Source organism: Vulpes vulpes, chromosome 1 (genome assembly GCF_048418805.1).
Source record: "Vulpes vulpes isolate BD-2025 chromosome 1, VulVul3, whole genome shotgun sequence".
NCBI classification, from domain to species: domain Eukaryota; kingdom Metazoa; phylum Chordata; class Mammalia; order Carnivora; family Canidae; genus Vulpes; species Vulpes vulpes.
In genome coordinates this window covers 67,254,832-67,272,939 of record NC_132780.1, presented here as the reverse complement: position 1 = coordinate 67,272,939, position 18,108 = coordinate 67,254,832, and the positions used below count along the sequence as shown (strand labels likewise).

The 18,108-nt window shown below is 50.5% G+C and overlaps 1 protein-coding gene across 6 annotated transcripts in view; it reads right to left on the bottom strand.

Moving 5' to 3' along the window:
• The window catches only part of RPS6KA2 (ribosomal protein S6 kinase A2), a 347,615-nt gene that overhangs the window by 61,604 nt on the left and 267,903 nt on the right, over positions 1–18,108 (bottom strand). For 5 of the 6 annotated variants that reach the window (XM_072766322.1, XM_072766327.1, XM_072766333.1 and 2 more), the window contains 5 exons: positions 14,951–15,031; positions 12,850–12,929; positions 9,589–9,695; positions 6,689–6,726; positions 4,046–4,188 (listed from right to left, as the gene is read on the bottom strand). In XM_072766322.1, coding sequence (XP_072622423.1) covers positions 4,046–4,188; positions 6,689–6,726; positions 9,589–9,695; positions 12,850–12,929; positions 14,951–15,031 — 449 coding nt within the window. Of the gene's footprint in view, positions 1–4,045; positions 4,189–6,688; positions 6,727–9,588; positions 9,696–12,849; positions 12,930–14,950; positions 15,032–15,188; positions 15,208–18,108 lie in introns of those variants that run through there. The other variant, XM_072766351.1, reaches the window with a different exon arrangement.

Below are 18,108 nucleotides of genomic sequence, written 5' to 3'. Positions count from 1 at the left end.
AACAGACCGCCTGTGATCAATTAAGACATGAGTCATAAACACCAGGAGTAAGAGAGTCCCTAACAGAATCTGAAAGTAGACAAACATAACTAAATTGAAAAGTAGAATGCTCTGAAATATGAGCTGTTTATCTGACAGAACAGGATGAAAGTTTATAATCATGGAAACTAAATTATCTCTTAAGATAGAATCATATTGGCAAAGACCATTCTCTCCCTATTTTGGTTCTATCCTCTTTACCCTCTCTCCTTTCTTTCTTGAGTCCACTATGAATGAAATTCCATTTCAAGGAAAAACATTTTAGGCCATGTGAAAAAGAAAGCTATTAATCATTGCTATAAAGGTGGTGCCCATCCTAAAGTCTGTGCATCATGTAACTATTGATTATGGATCAACCAGCAACTGGCACACATTTGCTTAGTGATTACATCTTAGCTTTGACTACGACTCCCGGGATCCACGTCCTTTGTGTTTCTCTCCCTCCAGCCTGCTCTTCTTCCTTCTACATTGTCCTTCTCCATGCAACACAGTAGGAAGAACACAGTAGGAAGAGCTGAACCATTTATGAACACCCAACACTGGCGTACATGAGTGTTCAATAAATGCTGCTTGGTAATGAAGATGATGGTGGTGGTGGTGATGACGGTGAGGCTATGTATTTCCTCAACCCATACGTGTCTCTCCATTTTGTTTGGCTTCACTTCCCACCCCTCTAAGGGTTCCCTTTCTATCACCTGTGGACAAAGGAGATCATTTTAGTATTACTATTCTCAAAAAGAAATTTCTCAGTACTTAAGTATCTCATTAAATCAGGGCATTACTGGTGAGCTTTCCTGGGACATTATACATAGTAAGAGTTTTGGTCTGGTGTTGAACAATACTGAGACTGACCAAGGTTTCCAGGGAAAACTAATATAAGCCATGGTTTGCCTTGGGTTCTCATACCCTGGCAAATGGGCTGGGGGTACCCCAACCGATGCATTCAAAGTCAGTACCAAGGTAGGCTGTGTAAATGTACGAGGGAACCCAAAGAGACTCAGGTTAGCTTCACTGGGAGCAGTTATGAAATTTCCAGAAAGATAAATATTTTGATGTGTCTAAAGCAGTGGCTCTCAACTGGGGCATCTTTGTCCCCTAGGGGATATCTCCTGATGTCTGGGACAGTTTTGATGGTCAGGAGAGATGGGAAGTGTTGGTGCCAGTGATGTCTACTGAGTAGAGGCCAGTGATGCTACTTTCCACCCTGCAATGCACAGGACAACCTCCATCCAAAGAATTGTCCAGCCTCAAACCTCAACAGTGCTGGGGTTGAAAGCCCTGTCTGACGGGACATCTAATGAACCCAAAGAGAGTGGCCAGCCCTGGGGCACAGACACGACACCACCACTGAAGGAGCCTGAATGGTGCTGTGAGCAGTGGAACAAGAAGGTTCTCCATAAGGGAGACACTTCACAGCAGGGAACCTACGATTCAGGTTCATCTGGTTGATCAATATTCTTAAAGAAGAACTCAAGAGCAAGTTACATCTTAATCTGAAAAGAGACAAGCACAAATCCTACAATGAAATAGACTATATGACCTGGTAGCAGTACCTGGGGCCGGGCGCACAAGGCTGGGTTTTGCTCAGCAGGTGCATGTATGTTTGTGTGTAGGTGTGTCAAGGTGCACGGGGCATGGACCAGTCCACATCTCCCGGTGCACCACCCCTGCTCTGAGCATGTGAAGCTACGCTCATCTGCTTCCCTCAGCAGCCTCAGGGGGAAGGTGTGGGTCTCCCTGTCCTTTCCCAGGGTGGCGACTGAGCCCTGAGCTGGCTACATGTACTGCCACAGTGCCTGAGCAATTTACACAGACACCTGCGTATGAGCCCCCACACATGCTCAGTGCTGGTGAAGAACGGGAAAAGTATCTCCGATAGTCTCACATATGATACCGGAGCATTCAGAAAATGTTTACAGAGCCCTCAACTTCAACGTCCTCCTAGAGCCTGAGTTCCAGACAAGTGTGGAGACAGCGATCTACCGTTGCTATGGAGACCATCACTACTGAGACCATTCTATTCTGGCGACAAGTGCTTGACTTCAGACATATGACTTTGCTCCAGGACAAGGATCTCCACCATCTGTGTGGGTGTCTTCATCCGAACTCTCAGGGGGGCCCTCTTGCATCATCAGAGGACACAGGTGTAGTTCCTCGGCGGAGAAATGCCAGGGATGGGCAGTGGCCCCTCCAGTGTGCAGACCGTTCCTCCAGGTGCTCCCTCCACGGACCTACACCCTCTTTAACAAAGCTAGTGGGGGGCACCTTGTAAACACAACATGCCCTCAACTGACCTCTTCCCGAGGCCAAGCTCAGACACGACACTCAATGCCACAGTAGACCTGAATTTCTATTGCAAATGGCAGTTTGGAACGCACTCCTGGGGTTGCCCGTGGAAGTGCCGAATGCAGGAGTCCTGACATCTGGCTGCAGGCTGGTTGCCACGTGAGGCCCAAGGGTTCGGTGGGCAGGACGAAATGGGAATGTGGTTTTGAGAACAATGGTGTGATCTCAAACCAATCACTGAAGATTCTGGAGCCTTATTTCCACACCTAATACCAGAAAGAATGGTATCTTTGCTGCATAATGTAAAGATTTTTTTGGTTCAGGTGAGTTACGAAGGTGCCTCATGAACGCTGAGAGCCAAGAGACTCACTCTATTATCACAGTGACCCCCCCGCCCCGCTTCCTGCTGCTGAACAAAACAGAACTGGAACCAGCACCATGAGCTTCTCCAGCTGCTGTCAGACACTGAATGTGGAATCCTTTCGACTAAAGTGATCCCGCCGGTTCAGTAAGAAACGCCCAGCACCCGGGGCCCATGGCTCCTGGTGTGTCAGCGATGCCAGCCAGCGCTGGGACCAGGTCTCCTTTAGAAAAGCCAAGAACCATCTTCTGTGTGATATTCTCCAAACCCCAGAGCATTCCTATAGCTTTGGGACCAGGCAGCGCAGGGGGACCCCAGGTGGTTAGAATGGGGAGCCCACAGGCATGTCGTCCCCGGGGGACACAGAGCTCGCTGAGCATGGGGGCCTGTCTGTGATGGGAGTCCATGCGGAAGGTCACGGTGGTGCTTAGGAAATGCCTCGTGCTGGGGAGACACCCCGAGGTGGGGATTCACACCATAAGATGACAGATTTATAACAGCAGCTTGTCAAAGTGCCAAGAAGACACAAGACAGAGCCAAGCTACGGTTCCCCAGGCAACGCCTCTGAACCCCGCCGCCGGACACAGCCCAGCGGTCCTGCAGCCAGGAAGCAAGGCACGTTGTGTGGTGTCAAGACAGGTGGCCTGGACGCATGGAAGCCACACAGGCTGAGTGACCCTCCACTGCATCAGAAGTCCAGTCTGGGCAGAGGGCACGGGGAGCATGGAGGGCCACGGGCACAGAGCCTGCTGGAAGGACGGGCGGAGTGACAGGGCAAGGAAGGAGAGGAAGGACCACATGTCCCCTCTGGGGACAGGCGGAGGGAGCCAACACCACTTCTATAACGACTACAGGATCCCCCGGGCTAGGTGGTGTCTGGGTATGGGCTCGGTCTGTGAACTCGCAAGCTAAGAAAATTCAAGTTTCTAGATGTAGATGTAAAAATGTCTCACTCCATGTATATTTTGGCTCATGTTAATTTTTGTGACTAAGTAGAAGGATTTTGTGTTTGACATAAGAAAATGTCTTTAATGTGAAAATCACCACATCCCTTAAACTCTTCATGCCCAGACCGTAGAAATGTTAAGTAGCAAGAGGGTTTGACGCTTAATACATGTGTGTCCTTATCTGAATCCCAGTTCTGTTTCCTGGCGGTGGGAATTTGGGATGGGCGGAGAAGTGGTAGGGTCAGGAATCTGGTGGCTTCCTTGTCCCCAGGGCACACAGGACACTGCCTGTATACACTGCAAGCACGGTTTTCCTTGGCCATTCCCGGACCTCTGAGCCTACGTGGGGATGGGCACGGGCGCTGGGGACCCGCGACAAGGGAGGCTGACGCGGACCGGGGAAGACCATTACCATGAGCACGCCGAAGGACCACCAGTCGGCGCTCTGCGTGTGTCCCCGCCGGTTCACCACCTCGGGGGCCATGTACTCTATCGTCCCGCAGAACGAGTACGCTCTCTTGTCGTGGTCGATGGCCTCCTTACTCAGCCCGAAATCTGCAAGTGGAACAGCACACAGCACCGCCTCAGTCTGAGGCACCAGAACTGTTTCTATGCTGAGTCCTAACCTGCGAGCTTCTGTGTCACATATGTGCATTGTGCTCGGCTGGGCGTCACTTCTCCCACCCGCTCTGTCCTGGCCACAGAACCCGCCTTGGATGCAAGAGTCATCATGCCCCCGCACGGTCAGTTCCCCAAGTCAAGGCCTCCCAGGGATCTACAAAGCTTGGGGTGCCTGGTAACAGGATCAAGAAGCTGTATTTCTTAGAGACTGACAAGGAGTCCCAGGAGTGTGCCCCTGTTGAAGGGGCACAGCAGGTGGACGGGCACTCCGGTGTGCAGGTCCGCGGGCCAGGATGCAGGAGCATGTGGTGCTGCTCGGAGGAGATGGGACGGAAGACGGAAGTGGTAGCTCCGAAAGAAAGGGCTGGAAGGGAGTTAGAGGCAGAAGGCTACCGGGGAAGGAGATCCCTGTGGTGAGGCACGTCTGATAAAGGTTGTGGAGCATTTGCCGTGGGAATGCAGTGAGCGCTTCCCGTCTCCCTCCTCCAAGAAATCCTCAGTGTGTTCTATCTTTTTTCAAAGCCTGTGCGTTAATGCACTTAGTGGGTGAGGGATACAGGGGACACATTGGCTCCAAGATGATGGCACCCTCAGTTTCAGCATGTTTGGGAAGAAGGATGATATCCATCAGTTCCTTCCAGGGCCTCGGGAGGGTAGAGTAAGGTCGCATGCTGAGCGAGAACATTAAACACCCACGGGTGGGTTTGCTCACTCACAGCGTAGTGGTTTGCTTTGCACATTAGAGTGTGGGAGGGGGTTGTTTGTAAACTGTGCCTGGTCAAAATGGCAAATTATCACATATTATTACCTTGGGGTCATGAATAATAATAATAATAATAATGATTATTGAACCAGAGAAAGCTGAAATGCTGTAATAGAAAAATTTGACATTATAGCTCAAAATGCCTTCCAGCTACCAGGCACAAGTGTGACTTTTATATGATATGTGCAATTCGTCGTTTGGCAGAGAAAACTTTGAAAGTATTAACAGAATCTTAAATCTCTACCACATGCTGCAAAACTCCGATGGCATGACATTTTAGGCTCCCTAGGACTCTATGCCAGGAGTGGGTGGCCTGAAGGTTCGATTAAATGGATAATCAGCTTCTGGTATATAAATTCATGAAACATTTCAAAACTCTAACTTTGAACATTAACAAGCACGTAAAACTATTTAGTCGATGTTTATTGCCGGTTACTACGTGCACTCCACCAAGTACTGGGGATCCGTGAAGACCAGGTAAACCCACCCTTGAGAAGACAGGGTGGGGGGGATGCAGGCCAGCAACAGAGGGGCAGTGTGACCTCATGGGGGCCACAGAGCAGGGAAGAGAGGTTTCAGGAAGAAGGGGTGCCGAGGTAAGCTCTGAGGAAAGAGCAGGGGTCGACCAGGCCCCCTGAGCAGGGACATGCTTCCAGGGGAAGAGAGGAGAGCGTTAGTTCAGGAACAGCAAATCGGTGGACATGCAGGAGTGGGCGTGTTTGCACAGGAGGCAGAACCAGGTCAGCAGGGCAGCTCACGGGAGGATGGCCCCCAGAGAGCACCGCAGCCAAAGCCCCAGAAGCTGTGAGCAGGTCACCTCCCAAGAAGTGGGGTCCTGCAGAGCTGCTGACGCCAAGGATCTTGACGTGGGCTGGTGATCCTGGGTTATCCAGGTGGGCCCTGTGACACAAGGGCCCTTCTGTGGATTTGGGGGCAGGGTCACAGAGATTAGGAGGTGCTGTGCTGCTGGCTGTAAAGAGGGAGGATGAGGCCACAAGCTGAGGAATATGAGCAGCTCCTAGAAGATGGAGAAGGCAGTAAACAGGCTCCCTGGAGCTTCCAGAAAGGAACGTAGCCTCATTGACAACCTGACGGTAGCCCCTGAGGCCCATTCTGGACTTGTGGCCTCTGGAACAGGAAGATGAGAAGCTGTGTCATTGTAAGCCACCGACTGTATGGAGACCGTGGAGACCGTGACAGCAGCAAGAGGACATGACTACAACGGATGTCATGGAACTAGGGAGTGTGTTTTCAGTGTCCCCTAATGTGGTGGCACTGGAGGGGTCTGAGGTTTTAGTAGGAAGGCAGGCTCACATGTGGATTCATACAGGGCAACTGAAGGTGGGAAGGAGGCTGTGGGGTCGGGACGTGCTACCCAGGAGAGCACCAGTATTGCCCTGAGGTGGGTCCTGTGCCTCATCATCCTTGAACAAAACAGCCAGGGATGAGAGGTGCAGGGAAGGTGATGGAAGGTTCTGTGGTCAGGAGGGAGGAAAGGAAGGGGACCTGGAAAGTCTGAGTGCCCAGAGGACACACTCCTACATAGCTAATCCCTATGGAAGAAAACTTCAGCCAAAAGTGAGACCCATATCAGCAGATGCTGGTGGGATGAGGGCTTTGATTCCGAGCTGCTCCCCACATTTACCAGGGACACTGCTGTCCTTTACAAACCTGTGATCTTGATGTGTCCCTCTTCGTCCAGCAGGATGCTGAAAGAGAGGGAAGAAAACATGCTTTACAAGAGCCCTGGTCAGCTGAGGGTCATGCTGATCTCAGGGGGGCACAGCAGGGCAGCCAGGGCAGCCAGGGCAGCAGTCACCACACAGGTGTCACCTGCTACAGGCAGACGTGGGCTTTGGGATCACTGCTTCCCCAGTCAGCAGCTTCTCTGCTGAGCCACAGGTGGATTCCAATCCAGTGTTTGGGGTTAACCCAACAGAAGCAGGGGCCTACAGGTTTGAGACTTTCTGTAGCCTACAGGAAGGTTCAGGAAGCCTTCCAACCGTACTGCATGAAGGACGTGATTGAGAGGGCTCAAGAATGCCTTGGTGTGTGGGGAATCTGGAGCCTCTTGAGTTTTTCCTGATCCAGGCAGGTCCTCAATGGCCAGAGGCACTATTTCTTCATATCACCCCTCTCTGAGTCCCACCCTGCCTCTCGGGACTGACCCAGCTCTGCCGGGGAAGCCTGTGATACCTTGGGCTCTGGCTTTGAGGAGGCTTGGGGCTCGGCAGGCTTCACCTTGCTGTAGGAGCTATCCCACTGGCTGCAAGCCCTCGTCCCACCAATGCCTGACATCTAGAGTGTCAGTCTGGAGGGGGTGTCATCCTCACCCTTCCTAGCTCTCCTGTGGGAGGGTGTTCTTCATTGCAGGGCAGAGGGAGATCCTATAAGGGCAGAGGCTGGCCAACACTGGAGGAAGCCCCTCTTCCAGGCCTTGGGGACCCCAGGACTCCTAGTCTTCTGTTTCTTTTTTTGCTGTAATTAAATCCTGTTCCATCAGCTCCTGGAGGGTACTAGCCCAGCCTTAAAGAGACCAGAAGCAGAATGGAGAAAAAGCAAAGCAAGGCCTTGAGGATTCATATGGGATGCCTTCAACAGTCAGGGAGAGTAGTGACATTCTGACCCACACCAGCATACAGATGGACCAAAGGACAAGGTGCTGAGTGCAGTAAGCCAGGCACAACACAGGAAATGTGCCTTCTACTCATACGAGGGACCCAGAACACTCAGATTCATAGAGGTAGAAAGTAGGGGGTGTCAGAGGTTGGGCAGGGGAGGATGTGGGGTGTGAGCGTCTCACCAGGACAGAGTTTCAGTTTTGCAAGATGCAGAGAGTTTGGAAGAAGGACAGTGCTGGTGGCTGCATGGTACACGTGAGTGTGCACACAGCCAGAGCTGCACATTTAATAATGGTTACGGTGCTAATTTTCTATTGTTTTTTTTTTTTTTTCTTTTTACCACAATTGAAAAAATCTGCCATGGGATTGAAAAAAAAGAGACCTACTATTTAATTGAAATGTGAAGGAAAATGTTACAGCACATAATTAAAATGCCAATTTATCATGAAAGAGGTGAATGTTTTCATCTTTGCTTTTCAGTTATAATTTGGGACCTACCCAGAAAGGAGCAGCTTTCAAGATTAATCCCTTACTAATTCTAATTGACAACAAAATCTTCTTTCTTCAACTCTGCAATTAAATATTACTATTTTTAACTGTAAAGATCCCTTTGACCTTTAAAGAGAGAGAGAACCAGGGTGCACGCCCTAACGAGTGCCTGGGGCTCACAGCTTTGAGACCTGCCTCACACTACCGCTCTCTGAGGGAGGCAGCTGGAGTTAATAGGATACTGTTCTCTCCTCCGAGATGCTGAAGATGAGGCCTTTTGAGATTATTTAAACTTTTATTGACGCGTGCAGCCAGTGATGGCGTACTGTAGCTAACTACTGTAGGTAGTTAAGTCAAAGCCACGTCCTTCTGGTGTTGGACAAGTGTACCATGTATGGACACCATGTTGCCCAGATGTTTCCCATAAACGACCACCACATCTAATAAAAATGGCATCAGAGAAGAGCTGTCTTCTCCTCAGCTCGGTGTAGATGGAGGAAAGGCTGTGGAGCATGGGTTGGAACCCCACGGCCCGAGCCCTTGGTGATGAGTCAGCCCAAGTGTACAGGCTGCCTTATGGCCAAAGCTGGTAGGTCCCACCAGCCTCTACCTTGTCCACCAGCAGTCATGGACCTCACCCTCCATGGGTGGGATCGAATGGTCTCACAGGACAGTGAATAGTGAGTGAGAACATCAGGGACTTGGCCTTTGGGGCTCTGGTCAAGCAACCCTACTGAACCCAAAATGGCACCCACTTGATCACCTTCTTCACGTGGCCCACTCCTATGAGTCTGCTCTACACAGAATATAAGAAAAAAACCTCACATGGAAACTGTGATTTTGGAGGGACTTTAATCTTTTAATTTAGAATAGATTGCTAAAATATCCTAAAACATTATAGATGATCGTTGCCAAAGACACGCAAAATCTTATCAGAAGATCCAGGGAAACAGGTGCCACAATCTTTTAGAAAAGCTCTCTGAGAAGCTCATCTGACTTGCCACCTGGAAATGGCTGGTTGAAGTCGTGGCGAGGGCTTCCTAGCCCTGCAGGTGGACAGCAGAGAATGGACAGGAGCGGAAGAGGCAAACTAGTATTGAGGTGGCCATGTCTGAGGAGTTCCCCACCGTAGGGGAGGCAGCAGCTGAGAAGCAAGGAGGAGTGGGGGGCATGCCCCCTACCTGCCCAGCCTTACCCCGAACAGCAGGGACTCGGCCCGAGCCTGGCCTTCCCCTGACGTGTTGTTACGAGGATGGATACGCCATCATTCCCAGTGCCTCTCACCTGTTTGGGCACCTTTTCAGGGGTGGGCAGATGGGACCTGCATGGGAGGTGCCCACAGGAGGATGGCCCCAGTCTACACCCTTTTGGGCACCCATCTGGGAATCAAACAGAGAAGCTACCAGCTGGGGCAGCAAGAAGTGGGGTGTGGAGGCGGCGTCCTACTGTGTCTTCACTTACTTCTCGGGCTTCAGGTCTCTGTAGATGATCCCCAGGCCGTGGAGGTGATCTAAAGCCAAAGCCAGCTCAGCCAGGTAGAACTTGACATCCTCCTCGGTGAACATCACCTAGGAAGAGAGAACAAGACTGTTCGGCTTCTTCTGTGGCTGGTTTGTTTTGAAGAACTCTGCTAGAGAACGTCATGAGTCAGCCCCGCAAATGCACTTGAGTCAGTTCTGCTCTGTGGAAGATCACAGGCTCCCCCCAAGATGCTCTGCTGGCTCTTACAACGGGAAAACGAGTTCTCCTTATGGTCTGGAGAGGAGTGAAGGCAGGAGAGCGCTTCCCTACCAAGATGGCCTAATTAGCTCGTAAGTGGGGCACTTAATTCCCTCCTCCTCCTCCCCCCCCCCACCCAGGAATGATGTAGCACTGGGGGGGGGTATGTCTTTCTGGGTTGATATTTTAACATAGGTCATTGGGATGTGAAGTGACACCCCAACATCCCGAAGGCCTGATGAGGGGCTGCTGAGAATGCATCCCGACTCCCTCCCGTCTACCCAAAGTGGGCTGAGTTCCACCAGAGACAACAAGTACATGGCGTAGAGTCAGTGAGGCACCCTGAGCCAGGGGAGGCTGGCTGAGAGGGACCCATGGGTGTCAGGGTCCATGAGTCGGGCATCCTGGCTCAGGTGAGCTGAGGCATATGCTAGGCCCAGCACACTTGAAAGCCATCATCCGAGGGACACTTTCGTACCTGTGGTGCTTGTTATAATCAGCGCGTACTGTTTAAAGTCACCTTACTAGGAAGCCAGATTGTCATCACAAACCATTCTTTACATTCACCGTGAGAAATCAGCGTCACAGAGACTAGAAGGGTACGTTATCACTGAGCTCTCTCTGAACGCAGACACATGAGGAATCAACACATAAGCAGCAGACAGCCCAGTACACAGAGTTAGAACAAGGGCCGTTTGGGGAACTGGATGGTGACAACGTCAGGCTGGAACAGGTGGAGCACATCCATTCCACAGAAGGGATACCCCCCATCGGGGCCGGGCCTCATGCCCCTTGGTCCTGGGTGGTGACCTCTGGGGCTGTCAACCCTCATTGCCCTTCTGGCCTTTGGAGCCTCCTGCTCTATCTCCTGCGCTCAATGGGCACCTCTCCTGGCTAGTCTTCTTTTCTAAATCAGTTGACATAGTCCACAGATTTACTTTTAATCAGATTCTGCTAGCAATCATATTCTCTCCACTCCGACTTTTTCTGTCTAGAACCACCACGGGTTGTCTGCGGTTCCGTGCTCAGAGCACAACCGTATTTCTCTACTTGTCCAGTTCCCAGGGCTCATCTCAGTATGGTCCCCAAGTATAGATGACAAATAGTGTCTGTATAGGAATGAAACACCCACGGATGTGCGTCCTTGGAGGAAGTCAGTACCGCGGCCCACACACGACAGGATGCTGTCCAGTGGCCTTGTTCCAAGAGAGAGCAGAAAGAGGATACTTTCCCATGTTGTTTCTGAGAATCTGGTGCGCCCACATTTGACAACTTTACCTTTATTCTGGAATGAATGGTGTTGTGGGAGACACACGCTCCCCTCGTGAGGTCATACAGGGCTTTGTGCTAATTATTATTGCCTTTTGGTCAAGAAGCCCAACGACGGGGTGTGTCATGCCACATGCTGGGCAAACTCAAACCCCAAATGGCCTGAGAGGGGAAGGGGAAATCAATACTTATCAGGTGAGAAATGGGCAGATGCCAACCGTTCTGCATCTCTGGGAACATGTGAGCACAAGCAGGGACAGACACCTGCTCCAGAATGGCTCTTTGTAGGACTAGGATCTGACTTTACTGCAAGGAGCCCAAAATATCAATGATGCACTGCCTGAGGGACCCTTAAAAATCGGAGGGAGAGAGCTTCTCACAGACTCTGGGACCCCCATTTCTGCTCCATTTTGATCTGTGGTTCACTTTGGAGGTCCATGCAGGATGGAAGGATCTCCCGGCCAAAAAGTGGGAGGGAGAGAGAAGGGGAGAGGGCAGTTTGAACGCATTGTCTCAGGCTGATGAGCACGGGGCCAGGTAAGACTGACCAGGGGTGGGGGGTGGGTTGGGGGGGCTCAGGGGGGAAAGATACTGCATGGGGTCTCTGGGATTTGAGCCCAGTGCTACTGCTGCCTGGGGCAGGAGAGAGCTCTTCACACTCTTCACATCCACTAGGGGCCAGAGAGCTTTCGTGTGGCCTTGGGTAACATTCTGGACAATTCCTATAACAGGACCGCGAGGTCAAGGACAAGGCCCTGGGTCCAGAAGTGGCCTGCGGTCATGGAGACCTCCTGCAAGAAGACCCGATGGAAAGTGAGAGATGGGGAGATTTCTTCCTCAGCTGCCACTGTAGGGCCCTCTGCTCCTTCTCCACATGGGGCCGCACTCAGGGGTCAGGGGTCGGGAGTCAGGGTGCTGCACGGTGCCCCCGGGAGGGCCGTTTGCTGAAAGTCTTCCTAGGGTAACAGAGGGCTTCTCCGTAGGGCTCATGCCACTTCTTCAAACAGACACGTTCATGCACATACACAATGTTCCCATGCACACGCATCCCACACACACCACATAACCCCAGCAGCACTGCACGCACACCACACACTCACAGCATACACACTGACACACACACTCTCACACGCACAGCACGCATGTGACAGACACATTCTCACACATACTGACAGCATGGACACTACATGCACACACAGCACGCACACTGACACACACATTCTCACACACTCAGCATATAACACTGACACAGCACACACTCTCACACTTACTGACATGCACACCATTTGCACATAGTCACAGCACACACACCACATACAGCATGCACACTGACACACACATTGTCACACATACTGACAGCATGCACACCACATGCACACACAGCATGCACACCACAAACACACTCACATACACAGCATGCACACTGACACACACATTGCGCACACACCATTTGCACATAATCGCAGCACACCCACCACATACAGCATGCACACTGACAGACACACATTATCACACATGCTGACAGCATGCACACCACATGTACACACAGCACACACTGACACACATTCTCACACTCAGCATACACACTGACATAGTACAGTCTCACACACACAGACAGGCACATCATTAGCACGTAGTGGCAGCACACACACTGCACCCCTGCAGTGCACACTCAGTATGCACACCACACACACAGACCCCCGAATGCTCGCCATCCCCCTTTGCCCCCAGTACCTCTTTGGAGAGCCGGCTGAAGAGGTCCCCTCCTCGCAGGAAGTCCAGTATCAGGTAGAGCTTTCCTTCTGTCTGAAAGGCTGTGGAAGGAGAGAGGGTTGGCATCCTGGGGGCCCAGAACACGTGCTGCGGTGCTGGTGCTTTCCAGAAACAGGACTGGAGCCGAGTTGGGGTGAGGGGGGGCACTTGCTGGGGCAGAACTCCAGGAAAGGGCCGGCAGGAGTGAGTCTGTTGTGTTTCCCACCTTTATTGAGAGTCTAGAGGGTCACCTCTCTTCGCTCGTCCCCTCTCCTTTGCTCCCCCTTCCTTTTTAACCCCAGAGGGGCTGGAAGACACATGGAGGCATGTATCTGCTCTCCCGTCACCACTGCCGATGCTGGGCTCTGGGCACACGAGGGTTGCACTGGACCAACAGCTTTGCTGTGAGGAGTTTGGTCAGCAGCCGGATGATGGCTCCAACCCGGGGTGGACAAGTTGCATTCTATGCAACTCCAGGTCAGGAAATCCATCATTTGGAAGCGTTGGTGACCGGTTGACCCCATGCATCAGACTAAAGGTGAGTGGAGCCCATGTTCTAGGTTTGATCACCGCAAACTAGGTTTATGTTTCTGGTCTTGTCCACCATTTAGCCAGGTGTACCTTGCCCCAAAGGGGGCTGAACGTGCATGTGAGGGTTGAGAGAAACAAACCACTATTGACTATTGATACTCAGTTCAATGTTATTGATGATCTATCATCTGGTATCTATTTTGCATACACAGAAAGTGCAGATGTAGGGGGTCCTGATATCCCAGCTAACTTGAAAACTTTTTATTTTCTAAAAGAAAACACTAGAAACATTCTATGCATTAGGGTTTTAGAAACAGACAGCTTCTAACAAAAAAAAAATCCTTGTCAGAATCGTATAAAGTGAAGTATGGATTAAATCCTCTCTCTTAGGGCTTGACGGGCAAAAGGACAACAAATGTCGTTTGATCAACCACAGAGCTGACATGGAAGACAGCTTAAAAAATCTTCGAAAGATGCTCAGCTGTTCTTCAGGGAAATCCTCTGGAAACCAGCTGAAATGACACATGGGACTGGATCTGACAGCGGCTAACAAGCAGGGGCTGCACAGGTGGCTGTGTGTGGGGGGGTCCACCTCCCGGGGCTGCTATGAGTCAGGTCAGACACCTGCCTGCGGCCACAGCCACCTTCCAGTGACTTCACACCCATATTCACTCTAACTAGCTTTGAAAGGATAAGCCACACACTCTCTATGTAAGACTGAGGTGTTTTCTTAGTAACATCATCAAAAGTTAACCAGCAGAGTGACAAGCCTCCGCCCTCCCACCTCTGGGCACAGCTTACACCTTTGCTTCCTTCTGATTTGTGAAAATGTCATGGACAATCCCCCACACCTGGAGCTTTGAAACCAATGAAGTGGGTTGGGGTTTTTTTTTGTTTGTTTGTTTGTTTTTTTGGTTTTGTTTTATTTTCTATACTTCCCTCATGCTAATTATTCAGTAGGGGAGTAAGCGTGAATGCAGTCTCGCGCCCCTCATTCATTATTTTTAATCTGAAGATTTCACTTACTGCTTCCCAGAGGAGAGAAATGGAAGAAAGCAAACCCAAAGGAGTTTTGTGGCCACAAGAATCACAATCATTTGATTGTGTCTCATTTCTCTTCCAGGACATGGAAACAATGACCTCCCTTGAAAGAAAGTTTTGAGGGTTCAGTGAGCTACTCTCTTTAAAATGCTTGAAACACAGTATTCACTTGAAATATAGAAGGTGATGCCATTCTGGTTAAAGAAATTATTGGGCATAAAGCATTTTACTTTAAAACAACACAAAAATATGTCATAGATTCACTCCAATCTAGGCCAAGAGTCTTTCTTTCTTTCTTTCTTTCTTTCTTTCTTTCTTTCTTTCTTTCTTTCTTTCTTTTTCTTTCTTTCTTTCTTTCTTTCTCTCTTTCTCTCACTACTTTATCAATGATGATTTAATCAGTAACAAACTATAGCCCCTCACTTCGGTTTCTGGTTAAAAGAGGGCATTTTGCTCCCTCAGAGAGGAAAACCGCAGAAGTAGTAAGTAGGTTATGTTTTACTCTATTTACCATAATGAAGCTTTACAATGAAAGGGTGATTCACTTCTGCCAAAATGTCTCTCTCCATCTTCGATCGGACTCGGTCCCGAACTGCAAGACAGAAAAACACAGCCTTTCAAGAGGCAGGAATGGTGTTCTAGAGAACTCAGAATATAAAACATTAGCTACAAATAACTGCCCCCCCCCCCGTTTTGTTGCAATAATTTCCAAGCAGACACAAAAGTTGAAACAGTAGGATAATGATCACCTTTGAGTCATCCACCTGGAATCGACAGCTGTCTGCTCTCTGACACATTTGCTTTCCTTCTGGGTCCTTCTCTGTCTCTGCGTGTCTCTCTCTCTCCACACATACACACACTGCAGCCAAAACTAACACTAAATCATGGACCCCGTGACACTTGACTCCTAGGTATGTGTGCAAGCAGCATTTCCTGGGAGTAAGGACAATCTCTTACATAACCCCTGACCCGAATGTCACCTCAAAGAAACTTAACAATCATTTCACAACGTCATCTGATACCCAATCCACGTTCAACACGCCCCTACCATGCCATGTACAGCTGTTAGTTTACCCAATGTGGGATCCAGACAAGGTTCACACATCACATTTGGTTGTTATATTTCTTTATCTCAGAATAGAACTATCCCATGGTTTTGTTTGTTTGTTTTTGTCATGTTTTGTGGACTTTTTGGGAAGGCCAGGCCAGTTTCTTGTAGATTGTTTCATATTCTGGGTTTGTCTGATTGTTGCTCAACTGGTGGCTCTAACTCCTTTATTTCTTGTGAACTGAGGTTAGGGCTGGAGTCTTCATAGGACTAAGGGTCTTTTTCAGCAAAAGTCTCTCCTAGGTGATGCTGTGCACCTCTGATGGCAGCAGGAGAGGTGTGCATGTTGCAGTACCCTCTCTATGTGAAGCTAAATTTGATCAAAGTGACAAATCACCGGTCTCTTACTGTAAGGACCCATATGTCCCTTTGTAAGTAATGAGTAACCTGCAGGGTGATATCTGGTATTAGCCGGGGCCCCTGACACTTCTTCCTCCAAGAGTGTTAGCATATGCATATGAATGATCCTTGCTTGAATCATTTAGGGTCACAAAATCGCCATCTTCTCATTTCTGGCAGAACTGGAAATCAAGAAGAAGATTGCTTCTCTCTGTCCCTGAGGATACGCAGGCACTAGGGATTTTTTCCAACATTAGTGTGTTTTAATCAATTACATTATTAATGGTTTTAGTGCTGACGCTGTCCAAAGTGTAGCCATCTGGGAACGCAGCTGGAATTAATTTTGAGGCAAAAATAAACCGGCCAAAAAGGCCCACCACTTGAGAATAAGAATAACCCCAAGATTCCCATAAGCAAATTGATACACCAGGGGCAGTGACCTTGTGGCGCCCACGTGAGCAGAGGGAGGGAATCTCCTCCAATGTTCCTACGAGTGACCCGTTTAAGTGTGTGTTACTGGACCAGGCATTTAATCCATCTATGTTCTGGCCCTTGTGGTGTGCAATTTTAAAGTTTTATTTAAGAAATGCTTCCCAAAGAATGACTGTAATAAAAGAAAAGTGGGGGTGGGGGAATGACAAGCATTGGAGAGGTTGGAGCAAGAACTTGGGACGCCTGTGCCTGAGCTGGTTAAATGTGCCACAGCACAGACTCAGTGGAACACACCGTGCCAGCTCCTCAAACAGGTGGACACAGCTCCGCCGCGTGGCCCAGCCATTCCACTCCTAGGTTTACATCCCCAGGAACTGAAGACAGGAACTCAAACGGACACCTTCACACCCCACGCTCGTGTTCACAGCAGCATTACTCACACGGCCAAGGGGTGGAAGCAGCCTGAGCGTCTGTCGATGACGAACAGATAAACAAAAAGTGCACTCTATCTGGGCAGCGGAGTGCGATCGCTCCTTAAAAAGTAATAAAATTCTGATGCACGCCACAGCACGAGGAACCCCAAACACATTACACAGAGTGAAACAAGCCAGACACGGAGGAGCAAATACTGTAAGGCTCTATCTCTTTGAGGTCCCTACAGTGGTCAAGCTCCCAGAAACAGCAAGGGACGGAGCCAGGTGCTGGGAAGAGCTTCTGTTTGCGATGCTGACACAGTTGTGGGTATAGACAGTGGTGAGGACGGCTATACCAGGTTATACTCGCTGTGAGTGGATCTGATACCACTTACAAATGGTTAGAATGACTGATACGACGTTATGTGTATTTTACCACAATCAGAGAACAAAGAAGTCCTGTCTCACTCCTGGTCACAGGACAGCCTCCTACCTTCCCCTTTCTTCACACTGGCTTTGCTTCTGCTTCAGGTCCTCATGCCCTGGAGCCCCCCTGCGCCCCCCCCACCCACGGGGGCTGTGTGCTGCCTGCCTGTCTCGGGGGGCAGGGGGGTCTGCTGGGGCACAGTGGCCTCGGAGCATGCATCCTGCATCCCAGCTGTTGCTTAGAGGGGGGTTTGGCCTTGGAACCCACCTCACGGGGTCGTCATGGGGACGAGGAGGCAGCCTGTGAATCCCCCACAGCACACGGTGCTTGTGCTCCTTTGCAGGGTGGGCTTTACAGGGGAAAACCCCGGGCCTTTCTCTGACCTTCCTCTTCCGTTCCACTGCTGGTCTGTTCCTGGACCAATACCAGACCCTGGCAACTACAGTGACCTCGGTGTCCCTTGGCCTCTAAAAGGCCCACAAGTCAGTAGAGAGGGCCATGGGCAGAGCTACAGGTCGCCCCATGGCACCTACTGGGCCCGGCCTTCCCTGCACCCCCGCAGCCCCCAGACCCCAGGACCAAAGCACCAGGCAATGGGTGTGGGGTCTGGCTTGTCATTGTCCATGCTCCAGGTGACACACAGTGGGTCCTCTGCTGGCTGGACCAATGGAACGGGACGTCACTGCCCACAGGGCCCTGGGGAGCATGCCATGCAACCCTGCATTTACGGGAGAGCAGACGAGGCTCACTGTGGAGAGAAGCGGTGCTCCGGGCCAGGGCTGGCGCATCCCACAGGGGCGCAGTGCCCCGTCCGTGCTGCAAACAGACTCTAGCCCAGAGACCACAGACCCCCAGGAGATGGAAGGCGAACAGCACTTAGAGTGGAGACAGTCACTGGGCCTTTTACTTATGCAGCCTGTATCGCTGAGCTGTGAGCCCCGAGTTCGACC